The 13,691-nt window shown below is 43.1% G+C and overlaps 1 protein-coding gene across 1 annotated transcript in view; it reads right to left on the bottom strand.

Annotated features, from left to right (window-relative positions):
• The window catches only part of LOC105277987 (transcription factor AP-2-epsilon), a 134,919-nt gene extending 121,773 nt beyond the window's left edge, over window positions 1–13,146 (bottom strand). Inside the window, exons 1-2 of the mRNA XM_020031235.2 lie at window positions 12,346–13,146; window positions 10,714–10,903 (exon numbers count right to left, since the gene is read on the bottom strand). Coding sequence (XP_019886794.1) covers window positions 10,714–10,749 — 36 coding nt within the window. The 5' untranslated portion in view covers window positions 10,750–10,903; window positions 12,346–13,146. The remainder of the gene's footprint in view (window positions 1–10,713; window positions 10,904–12,345) is intronic.
• Window positions 13,147–13,691: the final 545 nt, after the last annotated feature.

The following is a 13,691-nucleotide window of genomic DNA, read 5'->3' as shown; positions in this document are numbered from 1 at the left end:
AAAGACAAAGACATACACACAAGTGACGAAGTGAACGACAAGAGAGGGTTGGGGTTAAAGTGATTAAGGGAGGAAGGTGTTCGAGGGAATACTTAAATGGATATGCACGGATCAACCCACCAATATTCACATTAGCAGTTGGTTTGTCCACGTTATGAGTTTGTTTAACGGTATTGCGTCGAGACGCCTGGCACAGTGCACAAACGTGCTGTGAAACGACTGTGTCGTCGGGTTAAATGATGTTTCACCGCGGCTGAGCCACGTGTTTATTTGCTCGGGCTTTGCATGCTAATGTACGTCATGCGACAGAACGAACAGCTCCGACCGAGTTCGAATCTCGTTTTGTAGACGTAAAGTTCCTAGCTGGTCGAATGTCGCGATCTGTAATTGATTGCTTCAATAAACGCGATTTCAGATTTGAATAAAATAACAAATTGATCTGATAGATTCTTCTTCACCAATTTTGCTAAAAAGAATTATATCAATCTTTGATTATTGATTTTAAGAAAGATTGAATAACTAATCAAATTCTTAATTATCGTCGAAAATAAGTAACATAGATGACTCTATTTGAAACAGCAACGTCCAATAAATTTGAAAATTAAAAAAAGATATGTTGATTAACTTAAAATTTCTTAACTTAAGAGAGAGAAAGAGAGAGAGAGAGAGAGACGGTTCACGATGATTTTTTAATATCCATTTTTATGCTCTCACGAATTATAGTGATTTCGGGTTACGACAAAAGCATAATTAGCATGTTTTTATGATAAAATCCGTGCCCTCGTATCATTATCAAATTATGCTATGCCAAAGATCGTAATCGAACCAAAACGATTCCCCCATAAGAGAGAACCTGACGTTGTAACGGTACTCTTCTTTTTTCTATTTTCGCCGCTGTAGTGGGCATAGAAAGATTGCTCCTACTTTCTATGCAAAGATTATACTGAGAAACAAAGAAAATAAATTTAGTTATATAAAACGTATACAATTTCACCTAAATCATGAACGCGCAATCGAGAATGCAATATGTCATATATCATATTTATATCTCTTAAATCTTTCGTTTATTTAATAGTTATATTTAATAGTTTTATCTTATGTAATAAATAAAGTGCACAAGCAAAAAAAATAAAACTTTTATTTAAAATTGATATGTCGAATATGCATCGAGTTTCTTTAAATGAGAATATTAAACTGAAAATTTTGAGCGCGCACACAGTTACTATCAAATTTAAAAGATTCATGTCACGAAAAAGAAAAGAGACGAAAATTGAAGGTTCATTTTATTCGTGATGGAGCTATAGATACTCTATCTGGATCGACACTAAAATGATCGCGAACACCAATGTACTTGGTCAGGAGGTCCACGATGTTCGTCACTTGAAAACGTATATTCCTTCAATTTTCTAGTCGAGTAAGCGCCGTTTGAAGGGCCCTTGTGCGTCTGGCAAAGCGTGCACTATCCTGTTACGCGATCTCTCCCAACCCGCAATCAAAATTCAAATCACACTTTTACAGCCGAACATAAAATCAATATTCGCCCTTTAGACGCGCCCCTAAATTCCGTCGAAAACAAATCAATGCTCTTTTTGACAGTTAAAGTCGACGTCTCGATACAATGATTCGAAAAACTCTCACGTCGCTGAGGACAATTCTTCTCTGTTCTTCAATACAATGGCGTTAACCTAATAACATCGCGATACATAGTACCTCTGAAGCAATCCACAAAAAATAAACACTGTACTATCTCTCACGTAGGATGACATATTGAACCGATTTTCTTCATTCTTCACAAGTATGGGTTTTCACAATTATTGTACTAAAAAGCACTATTAAAGAGGAATATCTATTATATCAGGATATCTAATATTCTTTATGCTTATTATGTGTACACTGAAATTTGTGAACATTGACAACGTAGCCCTTGATAAATAAGCATGAAGAAAATTCATTTTACGTGACAATATATTTCGTATTTTAAATAATGTACTCAATTTTGTGAGTTATCAGTTTATATGAATATTGAAAATGTGTACGTGTCGATGTAATTCGCGATACATTTGCATGAAATACAATTACTCACATTTCTCGCGTGTTGAAAAATTCCATATAATATCGTAATAGCCGTGAAACAGGGATCACTGTACACGCTGGCATTTACCTGTTGGCACGGGGAAAAAAAAAGAAAAAAAGAAAAGAAAAAAAAATAGATCGCTTGATGGTTGCAGAGTCCAAAGTATAGCAAAAGGAAAACAAGTTGCTTAGGCATCCGGAATAGTGCCCTTATAAATGGTTTTTCTATATTGCCTCGTGTCTGGCTCACGTTGGACATGGACATGGGTTACCGGTTCATTTAAATAAGTTAAGGGTCTCGCTTAGTGCCTTAGCGGGTCCATTACAGCTGGGCAAAAGCGGCTAATTACCTGCCTGACGTGAGTTATAAACCCCTCTTCGGCCATCGCTCCTTCCTTTGAATATTTTTAACCGGTATCCCGATTTTTACAATGAAAACGTCGCGCGCCTGCGTTCCAAGCTTTTAACAGCTGTGTGTGAGTCGACCTGAATGCGCTTATATGAACGATCCATCCATCAAACTACATTACATTTTTCCGAAATTTTCAACTGCAGATCTCGCGCAGTTTCACTTTTACGACCGGATGTCATGACTTTAATCACGTGTGTGTGGAGCCTACACCCAGACTCGGCTACACGCACACACGTACGACGTAATGTCGCTGCCGATGGCTGATCGTGATGTTCAAATGACGTTGCTCAAATGCGGCGTAAGTGCCAATTTCTAAACGCGGAGTGCGATAAAGTAACGGCTGACAGTTAAAATTTCATAACAAACGATCGCGCGAAGGCGGTACCTTTTGGACAGAAAATTAATCTAGTTTGTCATAACGTGGGCGGGTTAGTTCAAAGTGCCGCTAATGAGAAAAAGGCCGACCCGCGTCTTTCTTATTTGTCAATGGGATCATCGTACCCATGAATCACAGTCGGGAGATGCTCGTCTCGAATCTCATGCACGCTGTAGGTGGAATTCGCCCGAGAAAGGATAGCCGATATAGCACGTGACGTTTTATTCTCGAAATTCACGATTAACAGCGTGCACATGCAGAATCACACGTGTGTTACATGAGATTACGTTATTTGCTTTTTGCAATCAACACATACGACGTAATAACAGATTAAGCGGAATAATGAGAAATAAACTTTAATTCGAAATTTAATCGACCGTTCCACGAGAGACAGATTCGTATGCATTAACTCAAGGTTAATAAATAATCATGGACTGACGAGAGAGCAATAAATAGGAGTGTAAGCAAAGAGAGTAATTATGCTTCAACGAGAGAGTGAATAGTAACGCTTGTAATTATAATGTAACAATATATTACCACTAATTATACTTTACAATAATATTATAACATGTATATATAAATATTGTTATGCACTTCATCCGGTAGCGATTCGCGCACTCCATTTGTTCAAGGCAAACAAATTCATATTTTAATCGGCACACGCGCAGTAATGTAACTGTTCGATTAAACAATCAAACTCTAATCAATTAATTGGGTAATATATGCTTTATTCATTGTTAAATATTATATATCGTGACACGGGATGATATTTCCTTCCGACTCAACTCCCCAATGTACACCTTAGACCGTGCATCGTGAGTTTTCCGCGAGTTTGGTCGACAGTCGCGTTTCCTTTAGAAGCAAAGGTTCAATTTCGTGCGCAGTGGCCCTAAAAGGGCCTACGGGACTGGTTAGCTTTGGTTAGTGGTCCTGCGATGCGAACGACACGAGCGGTTGACGAGATAGACAGACACTAGGGAGGGAGTCTATTTCATGGTTAATTTGGCTAACTCGATTTCACTACCACCAACGTGACCAACCACCACCACCATCACCACCCTCCAAAGACCGGGGCTACCAAACTACATATAGGGTGAATTCGACCCTCCGCCACCACTCTTTGCCGCCACCATTTCTCGCCGCGTTAACGCATCGTCCGCGAATTTTTCCCTGCAAGAGCAATCGAATCGCGCGGATTATTCAACAGTCGGAACCAAAGCGTGCTTAATTTGCGACTTTGAACACGAATTGCATTAAATGTTCGAAACGAGATAAGTTTGGAATAATCAAGATCAATACACGTGCATAGCCATTTACACCGTTGAGGTTTATTTGAAAATTATCGCCATCCAGTTCAGAAAATGGCCTTACACACATTTCACTGAAATAAACTTTACATAAACGGTCCATAAACTTTTCAAATTTCAAATGCGCTCTTTAACTGTTCTAAAAAAGATTCAATTTTTGGAAAACAAATGAGAGGAAGATGATTATTCGTTTTTGCATATTGTAAAATGATGATGAAAACAGAGTTGTAATAAAAACGGCATGTCATTTCGCAATTTTATTTATACCGAAGGCAGGTAACAACGGCCGGCGCACCTGCAATAAATTACAATCGATAGTAAGCAATAAATGCGAGACAGTGGAAATCCCATCAATGTGTGTGCGTGCGCGTGTGCGTGCGTACATGTTTCGTTACAATATTTAAACCCGAAACAACCATCCGTGTTCCAAAGAAGAAACGCTCTAGTGCAAAAAGAAGCATGTCTTCTTGTTGAATGTTCCAAAAAACGTGCAAAGTATATAAATACGAAGATGTAAAAGAGCAAAGAAAGAATGATATAAAGTGACATTGTTGACAAAATTATACCATGATGATAACGCAGTAAAGTCCTCGGAAAAGTCCTGACGTTACTAAATCGCGAATTACTGCGCCATCCTGTACGTCACACCTTTACACCTTTTCATTCCTTCGAAAAAACGTCAGATAGCATACGAATATCAGGGTTTCGCTTTCGTCCGTGGATGTAAGACGACAAAGAGACGCACACCTCTTAAGCATCGGTTTACAGTCTCCGCAGTTGCGGAGTATATTCTTCCGCGTGTAGTGAAGCACGTCTCTGTATGTGTGGGTGATGAATGCGCCACCGTTACCTACGTCTGCAGGTCCACCGGTTCTCGTTCTTTTCCGACAAAGGGAAGCTCGCATATATACGAGAAACAAAAACTTGGAGAAAAAGTTTGATGCGCGCAAATATTAATTGTCCGGTTATGCCGGACTAGTTATCACTTCTGTTTCTGTTTGTGCTCGCGCGCGAGAGCACAGATGCCACACGCTGTCTTACGCTATCTTACGCGAGAGGCCGGGACAAAGAAACGTGTCATCGCCACAGTATGTTTCGCCCTCAGTCACCTCCCTAATCCAGAGCCGACGCTGAACCACCCACGACTCCACCGACGACGCTTTCTCTCTCTTTTTAAGCTCAGGTCTTAATTACTGGAAGCAGAACGGATTAAAGGACAAGCCGACGTCGGTTGAGTGATCACGGCGGCGCGTGACGGCCTGACTGACGGCCATGCCCAATAAAAACGGCCCAGAAAAATTATTATCGCGCATATCGCGTAGGATACGTGCCACCTGCTGCCTCTCCTCCTCCTCTCTAGCCATCCCGTTTCTTTCGCCTAATTCCGCTTCGCACCCTTTTTCAAAGATATGGCGCGGTACTCTTTTATAAGAAATCTCTGATAAATTAAATGAATGTTTCGAGTAAAGTAAAACCCCTTTCTTGGTAATAGCAGTTACACGTAACTCGTACCTCGTGATACAGACAAGTGGTAACAAAAGCAAGGATTAATGATAAACAGCGCTGCAATTCACGAAACGTCGCGCACTCAAACGTATCGTCTGTATTATGCAGAAATGTGTCGTACGACACGCACGGTACATGTACGAAACAAAGTACCGTGGCCCTTTGTGCGGTACCGAGGGGTGACAATGGGTCTCGCTCTCAGCATTGTCACGTGGGTTAACCAACGTTTTCGAGGGGGCTATCGCCGATGTTTGGCGTCCTCCTGCCCGCCGACAGCCATCGTCTTTTATTCACTCCCAATACGGCCCGCGAGCTGCGACGGAATTGTAATTGCAGCGTATTAGATACACACTTTTACATGATTAACTCGCGCCGCCATAGCGTAAAGTGGTAACCTCCATCACTTCCGCCACAATCGTCTCACGCTCGCGTACAGCTCCGTCTATTCGGACAAACGAAAATACGAAAATAATTTGAGCAAGCGTTGAAACTGTCGATGGTCCATCGCGAAACTGCTTACGTTCGCTTCAACAACTCGAAATATTCAGCTCAAGAATCACCTTCGGGCTGATTTTTACTAGTAAAAATAAACACGATCAATTGCGATTGTCAAATTCGATTCGCGTTTGCCAAATATGATTATTCGCACGAATACGATCTCACGCTGATTATCGCGTTATCGATCAATCCTTACTTTTTAAGAGACATGTCTCACAGCTGAGTTGCGTGTTAACAAAAACATCACAAGTTATTATGCAGTACATTGCACGCATTGCGCCAAAGTAACAAGTAGTTTTTCCAATGCGACGCGACAATATCGTACATTACTAATCGATATCGCGATATGAGCGTGATAACGGAGTATAACATTATTCATGGAAGAAAATGAGAACGGTCCCATACGCGCACGTACACGCGCATACCCATTGATCGCGTAAACAACGGTTTCATTTTTGGATCGTCACGACCACGACTTGTCGATCACCCGTGATGACGATCGTCTCCGAGCGAAATGAAATCGAAACGCAATTTGTCGTTCCCCCATTGTCGCCCCCTCTCACGTTGCTTCGCCGTCGCGTATCTCCCTCGCAAAACCATCACGCGATTACGCTAATTCGGCTATCATTTATTTTTCGTTCACCCTTCTTTTCCTTTCTTCTTTTGCCCTACGCGCCGCGCAAACGAAGCTCTCTATCCATAGCTTCGTCCCGCTTTTCGTCAACGAGGCCGCGCACGAATCTACCAACCTTTGAGTGTCGGTGGGTTTTTGATCTGGCCACCAACTGTTCCCGCCATGCAAAATAGTGAATCACGCATTAAGCGGAGATAAAACGGAGACGAATAACTCGAGTATATTGGACGGGACACAGATCGCAATGCTCGATTACACCGAGAGAAAAACCCGGTGTGCGTCGATACTCTGGAAAAATGTTTTCTCTCGTACGGTACGATAAGTAGAGCGGAGCGGCGTGAGAGGCGAGAAGATTAGACGATTTAAGAATCGCAGAATACTCAGAAAAAGAATCAGAATTTCCTACCAAGGGGCAAACGAGTCAAATGCGTTTGGCTCTTTGGTTTGGGCCAACGGTTATCATAGCCTTTAATCGAATCTTGAGATCGAGAGCTCCGCTGAATCAAATTTCAATGTATCATTATTATGCGAAACATGTGCACGCTCTTGCAACGCTCTTGCATTTTTGCAGAATTATTCGTCGTGGTTTCGTGGTTTCTCCGTCAACTCGAGAGGCTTGGGGACGAGCGACAGGGGAACGCGCGCGATCAACACAAGAGCGATCTTTGGCAAAGACGGCACGTGAGAGCAAAGTATTAATTCTCCTGGTGGCACGGTGGGTACACCACCCTTGTTATTGCAGCAAACGACACAACTCGCCACTCGGCTTTGCCACGTGACCGGGATCATACTTTATTGGAAAATGTGCAAATACTCGCCGCTCCCACTGCGCTTCTGCATTTTCGTTTCGACTTTCTTCCTATCGCGCGCGTATTATTATTTTCCCATATTTTTCAGCTGTGAAACTTTTTCAATAGCCGACAATTTCATGACAAAACTGGCCCAATGAAGCAGCGTTTTCATGTATTTTGTTTCGTCAAACCCACATATTTTCGTGTGTAAACAAAAACGGTGAAACTAAATTTCAGCACAATGATTATTTTTATAGAAATAAACGATATTCTCCCTGTGTTTGATCAGTTAACTCAACATAGTGATAGTGCATTCAAATCTCTTTTTCGAAAATTTCTTCAAGCTTTGAAACGACCTTAATCCGCGTTGCGTCTCAACGTAAAATTATCGACAAATTAGCTGATTTAAAAAGATCGTAAAAACTCGACATTACACCTTTTTACATTTTTCGTTTTCGGGAGAAAAAATATTTCTCGAGCGTGCGTAAATACGACGTCGTAAATGTAACTTTGCGATTGGAATAAATAATTGAAAAGTACAAGAACGTACTCACTGATCACTGATTAGCGAGACAAATTTAAACGGCATGAGATAAGGCCAAGAGGACAAGTAACAGTCGACCGTTGCGGGATTGCCTTTCAGACAACATAGGCGAAGCTAGCGAACTCGGCTAACAACATAATTCAATACGGGGGCTGCTACCTAAACGTGTTTCCGTTGTCCGCCATGCTCGTGAACTTACATTTCCTGCCGTTACTACGTGATTTCCGTGACCACCGCGAAGGGGAAAATCGACGCGCGCCATACCGTGTCTAAATCGCAGCACGATAGGTCGAGTTTTTTTATCTAGTCAAAGAATTCGTTTTCCGTCTCCTTGTTGCTACAAGTTTTTTTGTGTCATTTTAACGGGCGATTGACGTCGACTCTGATCGTCATCCGATGGTAATCCAATCCTGTGACATATGCGAAACATGTAATATTGCTCCAAATGGTAAGGCTTGTACTTGGAACAAACGTGTATCAGCGACGCCATACCTCGATCAGGTATTAGACGAAAGACAGACAGACAGAGACAGAGAGAGAGAGAGAGACAGGGAGAGGGAGAGGGAGAGAGAGAGTATACCATGTCTCGCCATGTCACGAACGTATATGTCGCGTTCACGCTGCTGTGCCTTCCCGGATAACGATGAAGCCCGCGGAGTAGATCGCTGCGCGTGTGCACATAGAGCCCCTATCCGGCTGAGGGGTTACCGCCTCCTCTCTGTACGGTACGAGTCCGCGATCGCGTGCGCGCGTTACTTAACCCACCGGCAACATTTTTCAGCGCGGTACGCGCGCGTAATCGCGCAAACTCGTTTTATGCATCGCATACGAAACGTCGGAACGCGGATCGAGCGTCGCTAATTTGCGTCGGTAATGACCACGTCTACGAGGGGGAGAATTAACCGAGCGGTCGAGAACGGAGAGGGTAGAAGGGGCAGGGGATGCCGGCGCGGTGGCAGCTCGCCTCCGATCCGTATCTGACGTCTGGTTGGCTGGTTTATGAATGGGGTGGATCCGCGCCGATCGCCGTGCGATCGCGGAAGAAGATTGATCTGTCCTCGGTGATCTACGATTATCAGAAACGCTCGCGGTAAATAGGGCCCGTTTAGCTCGTTTCGCTCGCGGCGACTATTTTACGCCGGTCATACGCGGAAGTGGTTAAGGCGGCGGTTAGGGCGTGCGGAAGGTACAGCGACTGGCAATCTGGCCTTTTGAATGCGCTTTTTCGATGATCCAACTTCTCGGATTGCCAAGAGGGAAATCTCGGCGCGCGATGCATGTGCGCGTCAGGCTCGATAATTTGCGGAACGTACTACGGATAACGCTCTTGACACGTGTGTTTCGTCTAATCGGACTATTGCACATGCACCTATACGCGCACTTGACGCTTGCGATGTAGGTACGATGCGCATATAATCGATCGTGATAAACGTATATAATAACGTATGATGTAATCGTGATGTTTCTCCATTACCAAGAAGATGCTGCTTAAAATTTGGATTTTCGTTTTAATCAACTCTGACCGCGAGCGATGCGGATGGATATCTGGTGGAAAGCGAACGATTTATCGGAGCTCGCCAATTGGACGAATTTCTCGGTTAGACAGTTTTCGTTCGCGGATGTCTCATTAGAATTACACATTGGTGTAATAAAACAACGAGAGACAGTTTCCGCGCAGTAAGAGAATACTCATGTGGCATTCTGTGCGACGTCTCCCTGTGCCGCGTATAAATATTCATGTCATGTTCACGTATAGTAACGGCGAAGGATAATGTATATTTACCGTGGCAACCTGCCTTGATACTTTGTTCAAGATGACAAACGAGCTTCAAATCCGATATTTTTAGTCGCGTTGTTCGCGCGAAAATTACTCAACCATATTTCAATACTTGAATCATAGCGGAATGCGACTGGAAAACGAAACCCAAATACTGCGTGAAGCTCAAAGTCAAAATTCAATTATACGCAAAATTACCCGCCAATTTATAATATTGCTGAGAATCGTTTTTACGCAAATGCCGTACGTATGCGTGCGTATGTGTATGTAATATCTGCTTTAAAGTATAAATTTGTTCACATCTTCCATTTTCCATTTAGTATAAAATACATGGCGCGTTTATTTTTCCCGTCATAAAAACTGTTATCGTTAAAAAAATTTTTTGCGAGTTTAGAACCCTTTAGATCAGAGTATCTCAACTAATAGTGGACTCAACTATGAAAAAGCTGTATAAATGGGCAATATAACGTTTTATTTATTACGGGAAAAGTCATTCGAAATTACATGTTATAAACAAAATCAAACGTAAATATACGATTTTTTTACCAATAACTCGATATCCTAACGTTTTATTACTTGATTGTTTGTAAATTTTTCAATCATTTAACTTTCTTTCTATCTTCCCCCCTCCTATTAAACTTCATATACATCTAGTTTGTACTTTTGCGCTTCCTCATAGTTCCACAGAATTTCTCTCAATTTTCAATGTTCTCGAATGTTCACATTCACTCTAGAGTGAAAATCAGCATGCGTATAACGAACCGGTAACAGACGAAATGACAGATTAACACTTACCTGCCAGGCGTTGGAGTCCAAAGCGAGGTAAGACATGTTGTTAGTATCCCCCGTGATTGAAAAATTCGTAGGAAACCCAGGAACTCCTCGCTGATTGGCACACTACCAATACCCAGCTTATCATTCACGTTACAAGATGATCGGCAGGCGGCATCTCTCCGTCGGCAGGTCCGTGCAACTTCGAGTTATACTGAAAAGATTGTCCAAGTACACGAATCAATTTAATGATGTATCGAAATAATGTTATACAAATCTCGTAAATTAAAACTCGCCGACGAGTCCACAGATAATCTTAAAATCACGAATCGCACGCATTGATGAGAGAGAGACAGAGAGAATCTTGTTGTATGGCAATAAAAATACTTACTTTCTTATGACGAAAAAATATATCGATAAAGTGTATTCATTCAATGTACCTTTTCATTAGAAACTTTACACGTGCTTCACGCGTAATTACTATATTTTAAACACGAATCGAATGTTAGACATTTTCTTTGAAAATCAAAAACATTTGGTTTCTGTTTGGCGAGTAGTAAGATTTGCTGCTTGACGAAAATGTCTTGCGTTGAGTAACAAAAATGCGAATTACTTTCGTCGACCAGAATCCCTGGGGCATCGCGTCAACGGATCGGGAACTTAGTTAAGTAAAGTTAAATACGGCTCCCCGAGGTGGCACGACCGCTTTTTAATTGCAAACACTTTCACAAAACGAGAGAAGATATCCCAAGACGCTCGGCAAGCGCAGATTATGATCATTGTGTGTTAGCCATCTCTTTTTAATTCCGTTTAGAACTAGAGTAATTGCTAATTAATGCAACAAGTTGAAAATCCAACATATATATATATATATATAATATATATATACATATCTTTATCTAGCAATTCGCGCAAGTATCGAGCCTCTATCAAATTCAACAACCCTAACAAATTCGAGTAGATCTAGTATCCAACGTCGTAGAATCAAATAGTGAGCCTTATATTATACTATATTATATTATTGTACTGTACATCTTATGTGAACACCATTTATCCTCGCATATTATAATTTCGCATATTGATATGCGTCCATTGAAACACGAAATTTGCGATATCTCAAAGTAAACAAACTGTCGACCTATTTCTGAAGATCACTATTCATGATACGCATCAATAAATTTTCTTCACACTAGATACAGTCAAATAGTCGCCAAAAGGTCTAATATTCAATTGGATATCGAGATTTTGAACTACTTAATCATCCCATGTAATAATAATTTCTTCTTTCCCAACACCATGTTTAAAACTGATAATTTACATATATTGTAAAGCAGTATGTTGCTTCTGACAAGCCGTTGTTAAAGATAAATACGGAAAATATAATATCCAAGCATCAGATCGTGATGTTTCTACAGTTACGAGTAATTTTTCGGACACGATGGTTTTACGATCGATTTTAAAGACCTTAAATTTATGGATAACAATCCAAGGTCACTGCGCTATGCATTTCGCCATGGCGTCCGCATGTGCGATCACTCAACGTCAAATAATAGGTTCTTCGTGATTGTTCCGTGAAGCACACCCGATCCACATTGCTGCGGTCAAAAGTCTGGACCAGACTAGACGCGATACATTCGGAATACGATGCAAACTCACCTCGTCTCGTATTTTCGATCTCACGATGCACCGACTGATGGTGATGGTGATGGTGGCGGCGGCGGCGATGGCTACCGGCGAAATTAACGTTTTCCCGTGAGATTCACAGATTGTAAATACAAACACAGGAAAAAGCGTCCGCGCAGGATGGTATCCGACGCGGATCCTGCGAACGAAAGCCGTGCGCGCACGGCCGTATGCACGTGCGTGCCCTCGTAACTTAATCCGCGAGCGGATTATCGAAGGCTAATTCGAAATACAATCAAGCCATCTCCCTCACATTCTTTCTTCCTCTCTTGTGTCGCCTTCCTTTTCCCCCTTCCGTGACTTTCTTTTCCTTATCCCCTCTCTAACTCGGTTTGCTCCTTCTCTGCGAACTGTCTTCTTTTTTTCCCTTTTAAGACCTCTCCCTCTCTTTCTTTCTCTCTCTTTACCCCTCTCGCATTGCCGGACAACGCACGTACTCGCTCGCACGTCGGAATCACTCGGTAGCTCGTCGAAGATGGCAGGCGGGCGAGCGCGCAATCTTCGTGACGCGACGACGGCGACGGTGACGGCGACGACGACGGCGGTCACGAGCACAGCCACGACGACCGCGGCGACGATGATGGGTCCAAGGACGCGCGCGCGCCACCCGAAGAAATGCGCGAAAGGAGAGAGGAGCAGAGCACCGGAAGTGACTTCCGTTTCGCGTCGCGTCGTTTTGCGTTTTCCGTATCTCTCCGTGATGTGTGTCCTCGATGTGTGTTGGCCCACCGCACGTGGTGCGTCGCGACGTCGCACTGCGCTCCAGGCGAGAGAAGCGCCGCGGCGCCCCTCTCCCCTTGCACGCCGTACACCCGGTCGCCCCGTGCCACCCCTTCCGTGCCGGCGATGCGCCTCCGCCACGGCCACCACCCGCGGCGCGTACTATCGCCTGCCCCCTGCGGGGGTGTGGTGCCTCCGCCTACAGTCACACGACGGATCCTGCGCGGCCCTGTTCCATATACCTGGCTGCCGCGGAGAGGGATAGCGGGGTGATCTAACCTAACTCTGAATCGCGGCAAGCGATGCAACACGAAGCGTCGCGACGTAATCTACACGCATTTGGGCTTGCTTATTACCGGCGAGTGAGTAGTAGCGTGAATTTTTAGCGAGAGAGAGAGACGTCGAGAGACGTGAGTGAATTAGGGATGATAAATGCGCTTTGTGCATTATCCGCGATTCTCGTAACAATCGAAGCTAAAAAAGGAGTGGGCGAATCACTTGGTCGTCGTCAAAGAGCGGTCGCTCCGATAATCATCCCTTTGTTTCCCTGTTTTTGATATCTCGTAATCAGTACGCACGAGAATAAAAGCAAAGTATTT

The sequence above is a fragment of the Ooceraea biroi genome, chromosome 1 (genome assembly GCF_003672135.1).
Source record: "Ooceraea biroi isolate clonal line C1 chromosome 1, Obir_v5.4, whole genome shotgun sequence".
Lineage (NCBI taxonomy): Eukaryota > Metazoa > Arthropoda > Insecta > Hymenoptera > Formicidae > Ooceraea > Ooceraea biroi.
The sequence above is the reverse complement of the archived record's forward strand: the minus strand, read 5'-3'. Positions and strand labels throughout refer to the sequence as shown.